Raw genomic sequence first — 8,427 nt, 5'->3', positions numbered from 1 at the left:
TTTTAACTCTGTTCCTGAGCATTATAACCCCAATTTGCTATTGTGTGCTGCGCATTTTACTGAGGACAGCTTCCACAACACCAGGGAGTAAAGTGCCGGATTCGCCCAAAAGCTTTTGTTGAAAGACGGAGCAAAGGGCTTGGCAGTAATGAAACACCGTCTAAGCTGTTCGCCAATCACAACGCACTGGGACAGCTAACCAATCACAACACATTTTGTTTTTCGGAAGGCGGACCTTCATCAAAGCCGGAACTAATCGAGCCGTTTGTGCCAGGCTGGGGAGAAAGGTATTTTAATAATGTAAATTATGTGAAAAATAATGCGTTTTTCGAACCACCAAGCATGAGAGCATGTTCTAGTACACCCCCAAACCAAAATCAAGACTTTGTAAAAGAGCAAAGTAGGACCCCTTTAAAACTTCTGGTTACATGAGCCTAAGCTCTTTTCAATAAAATCCATGCAAAAGTTAATATCAGATCATTTTAGAATACAGTATAGGATGTACCGAATATTCTTCAGTTTTATGCAAAACAGAAATACGACAAATAGAATATCAGATCTCTGTCATATGGCCAAAAATAAATGAAGAAAAAAAAAAAAGCTTTTTTTTTTCTCACATAGTTGTGTTTGACACATGAAAACTGTAACAATGTATCTTACAAGGTAACACGGTGTAACCTTGATCTCACTTGAAATGTGTCCCCACATTAAGTCCTTGAATTTGAGGGTATTTGACCTGGAAAATCCTTGAAAGGTCCTTGAATTTTAAGTTAACCAAGGTGTGGGAACTCTGTTAAAAGTATGTAATATTTTATAATAATATAACAACATTTTATAATGAAATAGTTCTTGTATTCTGTCACAGCACACTTACTCGTACACAGCTGTGATGATCTTCTTTTGAGGACCATCTTCAGTTATGTCCATCTTGAAGATGTGGGAGCTCTCTGGGTCCTCAGGTACGTCTGCGCTGGACAGATACCAAAGCCTCATCGTGATGTAAAGAAACTTTCTGCCTAGGAGAACAAGACATGTTCAATTCCACGTCTGACTGCTGGTCCATTAGGATCTGCCACACTGATCTAATGTTGGGCTTACTGGGTCATTCCTTCTTTGTAGTATATTTTCATTTTCCTATATATGAAAATATATAGAAAAATCATAAAAACAGTATCATAATTAAATGAACATAAGGTGAAATTTAAATTATTTTACTACTAACTTCTAACATAACAATCTGGCCATTTATGAGGAAATATTTCAGGCATCCCCCTGAATATTATCAATATTAACAAATATTTTGTTAATATTTCTTTAACAAAAGCCAGTTCTTAATGACATCATCCTGAAGGAAGTGACATCACTTTCGAGGGAAAACAACAGCACAAACATCAGTGAGTATTATCAATCGATTTTATATTTATATTAGTTGGTTTGTCTCTCAGCATTTCATACTGTCTGACATAATTATTACATCAAAAATGTAAAGTTTCAAAATAACAATAGTTTTTAAAAAATAAAAATGTGACCTTTAAATTCTCAAATGGCTCAGTTTAGCCCAGTATTTCCATTCTTATAGGTTCCTTTGAAGTTATGGTTAATCATTTCTTGCCATTGTGTTGATAAAGTTATGGTTAATCTTTGAAGTGTCTGCATTTAACCAGAGAGAATATTTCTGGAAGTCTGCTTTATCTTTAGAAATCCCTTAAATTACAACACGAGCGCATTTTTAAAAAGTTATAGATTTCAAAATATTCTGCATAACAGGAATGAACAGACTCACTGCTCTGGTCAAAGAATACAGACACATCCTCAGGCAGCAGAAATATAATGTCATCAAGGGAAATCGCAAGATGTCTTTGTTGGGCCTCTGACAGAGTTTTACACTGCTTTCTGACACTGTCAACAGCCTGTAAACAGCACAAAAAAGTGTTTTATAGGTCTTATATGACTTAAAATGTTTGCCAAACCAGTAATTTACTGTAATCAACCAACCTCTTTTGACATCACACTTCTCAATTCATCAAACTTGCCTTTGGAGAGCATACTAGACACATGGACTGCCGCCTATGGAGAGAGATGTCAGTCATAATCACAATTTAGTGCTTTATTAGTGATAAACAGATATATCTGCCAGGCTGCATTTAACCAAAATTGAGTAATCAGCATGCAAAATAAGCATTCATTTAATTTCTGAAACGCTTTTGCTGTGAAATCTCATTAGCTGTAATTAAATGGAATTATTTATGTATATGTAGCTGCCACATAATTGTTATTCACTATTATAATTCGTTTTTTCATTCATATTTTGAATTATTTTTTCTGTTTTCATTTTAAATGTAGTTAATGTTTTAGTATTTTTTTGTGTTAATGTCTATATGTATATATATTAGTACATTAAGTTTAAATTAGAAATATTGTTTTGGCAACTAGCAGAAATAAAATATATTTTTTATTTGTATATTTTCCATTTTAATTTGAAAGTTTTAACGATTTTGTGGTTTTTGTCATTTTTATAAATTGTTTTTACTGTCTATAGTTGTTTAACTAAATTATTTTAATACATTAAACTAAATGAAAATTAGTTTTAATTTTAATTTTAGTAAAAGTTTTAGTACTTTTGTTGTGGTTTTTGTCACTTATTCGTGATATAGTAATATTTTTTATTTCGTACATCTCTCTTTTTTTCCTTTTTAGTCATAGTAGTAGCATATAAAATGATTTTTAGGAGTTTCCCCTTAATGAGCCACTTTTGAGCCCATATCATACCAACCTGTTTCACACCACTCTCAAACTCCACACTGAACTTCAAGCCAAAATACAGTTCAATTAAAAACAAGATAATCTTATTCCTGATCCACGTGATGGGATCCGGGGTCCCCACCACTGTGATGCCAGGATGCTCAGTGTCCTTAGTGTCCCTGTCCGCATCTTTACTATAATGTCTGCAGTGCTGGCGAGCACACGGCGCAGACGGTCTGCGCAGGTGATGCCACGCGCGCTTTGGAGAGGTCACGCAGCTGGCATGAGGGCGCACGCGTTGATGCCACCATGGTTGGCTGTGGGTATCGTGTTTAAGTGACACAATACTCCTCTTCCAAGGACTGGTCAAGAATGCGAGTTCCCCACATACAGCCAAAGACGTGAATCGTTGCATCACGAATGCGCATTTCTTTTGTAATTGCGCAATGCCGATCTGGTTACTGTAAAACTCGTAAATGACAGACGCACCGTCCTCAGTGCTGCTTCCGGCACCCTTACGGAACTAACCCACCCTGTACCCATAATGCTTTTGGTTTCTCAGCATTTGTGTCATTTCTCCAGTAGATGGAGGCAAAGACCCGTGTTTCCCATGCGCACTCTCGTGCCACCCGTGACGCACAGATGCTGGATGGCATGATGATGCAGATGGATGGCCTTACAATGTAAGTAGCATTTATTATGATAAGTTATACATATAATTATACAGTGCAAGTTTTCGTTTAAAGTGAATATCCACAATGTTGACCAGAATGTCCTTTTTTTGTTCACCCGAATCGCCTTAGGTTTGACAATATAACTTATCTGGACACTAAAGGCGCACTTAAAATGTCTGAATGTCTTTACAGATCTCTGTATTCGCGTTCAGATGTCACGCTATGTGTTTTCTTCACTACATTCTTTCTATGCTTGTGTTTTGCTCAGTGACTCGACTGGTGTTTTGGCGATTTTTAGTGCATATATGAAGTCAGTTCCCTAAAATTAGACTATCAGAAAATATAACAATATTTTTTTTTCTTCACTCAGAACAGCTATTTTTTTTGCTATGTCATTTTATGCATAGACACAAGGTCCTGACTACAGTAATGCTATCTTATTTTGTATGATGGACCCACAAATCATTTTGCAATTTTTCTCACAAGTACATTTGAAGAAACTTTTATAGAATAAAATCTTGCCCTTTATTGTCTAAGTTGAATTATTATATTGTTGAATGTGTAATCTGTATCTGCCATGTAATAGCCAGTGAAGCTGATATGGCAATAAATGTAAATACATACATATATCTTGACTACAAAAATGCTACTGAACATTTCAACCGTTATCAACTGATGGGGCATGTTGTCACAATGGAACCTGCAATTATAGCCTGCTTTATTATAGCAAATCGTTACCAACAAAAATTCTATTTTTTTAAATGCACACATCTCTAACATTTTAAAACACATGTGAAACTTGCCTCGACCTTGGATTTATTAAAAAAAAAAATGCACCTGTCCTGAGAACACAGTACAGTCTAGTGTGCTTTACAAAAATAGGATGATATTGGAATTTTAATTTGATTGACATTTGAAACTTTTAACTCACAGCTGAAGTAAAACCTTTGGGACTACTAGCTCCGTTCTCTCTATCTGTTGTTTTCTCATTTAACATAGCAAACTTCTTTTTGCGTTTTCCTTCCATCTGCATGAATATGAACATGTATGTACTGTATAATATACGTACTGAGCAATGATGAATGAACTATTGAATAAAGAGAGATTTGAGCAGGTTAGGCAAGTGTTCCTGTTGAATCATCTAATGCAAATGAGTGACACAGGTGGGCAAGCCGCTTTAAAATGTGCCCCCTTCTCAGAAAGCTAGCGGCATCACCCAAACACACCTCACAGGTGCACAACATCATTGTTTCAGAAGCTTAAATGTGATCAGCAGAGCAAAACATCATTAAATTCCTGCTGTTTCCGCTGATTACAGGTCATAAGCTTTTGTATTTGCCTGCTATCTGTGTTTTCTTTTGAAAATGATGATTATTCATTCAGGGTTGAGGCATAAACACCAAGACTGCAGACACCTGCACGATTTACCCGCCCCTTTAAATTCTGTGACTATTTTTATTGATAAATAATTGCTATTGCAGCTCATCATTATTGAATTTGCGCTCAGATACGGAAACCTTTCTAAGATGCATTATAGTAATTATCTCTGTCAGTCTGAAATGCTTTTACATCTGTGGCTTGAATGAACAGAATAATAAAAATCTTGCAGCAGTTCCGATTTCAATTAATTACTTCGCCTGAGTGATTACAAACTTTAGGGCGTGATTTTATAGCGGAAAGAAACTCAGATAACAGTGCCTCCAATAATAAATAGCAAAGAAGAAAAAGTTGTATTCACTCGTAACCTTCTGCATGCTGTTTTTACACTTGTCATCTGGATTTTAGTTTGGACTTGCAAGACAGAAATAGTCTTGATTGCGGTGAACAAAAAGCAAATAATAAATGCAAAAAGGCATAATTGAAAAACCTGTTTCCAGTTTCTGCTATGACACTCTCGTCATCAGTTTGCATATTAATGCCAGTAACATTTATGCATGAATAGTGTTGTATTTTTACTTGAGATATGGTACTGTATGTTGTTATCGTACAAAGGCATTTTTTGGTGAATAAAACCTCACTTTTTCTGGTTTGTACACAAAAATATGAGAGATATGTGTATGAATATGTTACCACGGTATGAGTGACACACTAACTTTACGTTGACGCTGGATAATGAGAGAATCAGTGCAAATGCCAAAGTAATAGTTTCTGATTTCCCCCCCAACGGATTATTTTTTTCTTGTTTTTGTATCTATGCATAAATTAAAAAATCTGCTGAAATTTATTATTCATCTGAGATGTGATTAATATGCAAAATTATGCAAATTAAGATGCAATTAGGCTCCAATTCTCTAGTGGAATTTTCCATTATAATTTAATACAAAGTAACAGAGTAATTGGTGTCACGTGTAATTACGGTTACTCAAGTGTACTTTCAGGCATGCAAATGATGCGCTATATGTTGGTTATCAGATGCAAATGTGATGCTTTAACAAGTTGGGAACGCCAAAAACATGCGTGGTGCAAAAATATTGCATTTACCTAGTATTTAATGTCCAGTGTCTGTTGTGCACTTTTAATCTAGATGCCTAGCTGAAATGAAATACTTTTGAAAAGTTGACATGTCCTGCTGTACTTCATTGAAAACTATTTTAAACTGCAAATGCATGCGGCTTATATTAATTGAGAGCCTGCATGGGATATTTAGACTTTTTAAATGCCATTTAAAATGGCAAAAATGTCCAAAGCAGCTAGACATTAATCTAAATTTGAACCTAAATCTGAATAAAAATATCCCATAAGTCTCAGACTTTGCACACAGGTTCAAGTGTCAAAGCCAGAAAAGAAGAATAATTTTGAAACTTTCCAGAGCGATTAACACAGATGGGGCTTCTCGAGTGCCTTTGAGATCAGCTCCTTCTTGGGAGGTAAATTGATTTTGAATTGTTACATGGCTGGTTACATGACTTGCTTGACATCTAGCCCAATGACGTTATAACACAGATGCTCGCTTCATTGAGCTATGCCTTTCTTTTCTCCCTGTACATCCTCTCTCCCTCTCCTCTCTCGGGACAAAGACTTGGGCTCCCCTCGCCCTCCCTCCACCGCACCGCCTCCGCTCCGTCCCCCTGCCCGCACAACTCACTCAAAGAACATAATCCCTCAACAAAAATCGACGCACAAAGGAAACTTGAGCTCAATCCTATAACGCACAGCCGTGGCAGACAATACCCCCCTCCCACCAGCCCATCCGTGCCTCTTCAGGAACGCTAAATGCCCTGTGGCAAAAATCAGTCTTGATCCCTCCCAGCCTGGCTGATTAGAGGCGTCCCGCTCTGGGTTTTGCCCATTAGCGCATGGCACACCGTACGGGCTGCCCACTGCATGGCACCCCCAGTTCCCTGTACTCAAGGGCCTGGTGATTGATTGCTGAAAATAATATACATAATGTTTTTTTTTGCACTCAGTTACATTTCTGTCCTAGTGGGTTGTGAGAGTGTTTAAGAGAATGTGAGATTTAATCCGGCCTATGTCGTATCGCAAACCCCTTAGAACTTTCCCATCTTCTGTGCATGTATTTCCATGTCTTGCAAGCATAAAAATAGCGTTGTGCGTGATCAAATTCTGTTGATTTCATCAAGTTAACATTATCTAATTGGTTACAGATGAGGTTTCACTGAAATTTTGTAAGTGTATGTTTTCATAACTTTCATGCTCTTACATTTTGTACAATTGTTTTTCAGTGGAGAAAACTTCATATAGAATATGTTGCTAAAAAAAAAGCATAATTTTGTTTTGGTGAGGCCAGTGCAAAAATTGGCAGGGCAAATCCAGACTAGTCCTTATTGCTGAATGCTTATCTTTTCAGTAATGAAAACGTGTACTGCGTATAGAATATGTTGCTAAAAAAGCATAATTTTGTTTTGGTGAAAAAATTGTGGAAAATTGGCAGGACAAGTACAAATCCAGACTAGCAGAAAAATATCCTTGTTGTTGGGCTCTGTATATGCTTCTTTGGGGAATAAAAATGGGGTTTGTCTTAAATAGTTTTTTTTTTCTTTTAAGGAAAGAAAACTTATACTGCATAATATGATTTTTAGCAACATATTTTGTAATTTTGTTGTGGTGAGGAAAGTGGAAAAATTTGCAGGGCAAGTACAAATCTAGGCCAGCAGAAAAAAATATGTATTGATGAGCTTTGTACATGGTTCTTTTATCTGTGAAGAAAACTTATACTGCTTAGTGCATATAGAATGTTACTTAAAAAAGCATAAGTTTGTTTTGGTGAAAAAATTTTGGAAAAATTAGGCAAGTCCAAAACATTTTTGTTGAGATCTGTTGTACTGTGTAGATGGTTGTGTGTAGAGTAAAAAAGTTTTTTTATTTTTTTATTTATAATTTTAAATAATCTTTTTTTTTATTTTTTTGTATGAAAAATGTGGGAAAAATTGGCAGGGCAAGTACAAATCCTTATTGTTGAGATCTGTATATGGTTCTTTGGAATATAAAAAAGATTGATTGTTCATAATAGTTTATTTACATCTTTTCTTCAGAAATGACAAAAAAAATTTTTTTGTGAAATTTCTTAATATTCTCCTATGACTTTGCATTGAGCTTTAAGTGTGTTATTTCTGCTTGAGGTTTAGAAATGTGCATCTGGCGTGTTTTAATGAGTCGTTTGTGTGTTAGGTTTACCAATGACCTACTGTTACCCAGATATTCTTTGCGTCTTGGATTCCCTTTGCATTTGTAGGCCAGTATATTGAAACAAAGCTGCACTGATGATCTCGTATTCAACTCGCTGCCAAAGTTGCGCATCAGGTGTTCAGATATGACTGTCAGAAATATGGGAATTGAGGTAAGGTGCAACAAAAGATGCACAACCGAGCACGGCAGGAACTAAAACTGGGTTTGTGGCATCAGCATTGTGTACAATAATATAGGGTGATGCACGTTTGCCTGCGTCGAGTTTCCTGCATGTGGCAGTTTAATAATAGCACCCCGGCTTCCAAGATGCAGAATAATGCTGCTACCTGAATCTCAGCCAAAGTGTCTTTAATGCGTCCCCTTA

The 8,427-nt window shown here is 36.3% G+C and overlaps 1 protein-coding gene across 2 annotated transcripts in view; it reads right to left on the bottom strand.

Annotated features, from left to right (window-relative positions):
- Positions 1-3,251, bottom strand: part of LOC107671401 (uncharacterized protein C2orf47, mitochondrial) — a 7,964-nt gene extending 4,713 nt beyond the window's left edge. The window contains exons 1-5 of one of the 2 annotated variants that reach the window (XM_016464316.1): positions 2,774-3,251; positions 1,996-2,067; positions 1,784-1,910; positions 875-1,016; positions 727-790 (exon numbers count right to left, since the gene is read on the bottom strand). In XM_016464316.1, the coding sequence (XP_016319802.1) occupies positions 766-790; positions 875-1,016; positions 1,784-1,910; positions 1,996-2,067; positions 2,774-3,157 (750 nt within the window). In that variant the 5' untranslated portion in view covers positions 3,158-3,251 and the 3' untranslated portion in view covers positions 727-765. Of the gene's footprint in view, positions 1-726; positions 791-874; positions 1,017-1,783; positions 1,911-1,995; positions 2,068-2,773 lie in introns of those variants that run through there. The other variant, XM_016464315.1, reaches the window with a different exon arrangement.
- Between the last annotated feature and the right edge of the window lie 5,176 nt (positions 3,252-8,427).

Source organism: Sinocyclocheilus anshuiensis, unplaced genomic scaffold, assembly GCF_001515605.1.
Source record: "Sinocyclocheilus anshuiensis isolate Anshui unplaced genomic scaffold, SAMN03320099.WGS_v1.1 scaffold552, whole genome shotgun sequence".
NCBI classification, from domain to species: Eukaryota; Metazoa; Chordata; class Actinopteri; order Cypriniformes; family Cyprinidae; genus Sinocyclocheilus; species Sinocyclocheilus anshuiensis.
This window is presented reverse-complemented; position numbering and strand designations above follow the sequence as displayed.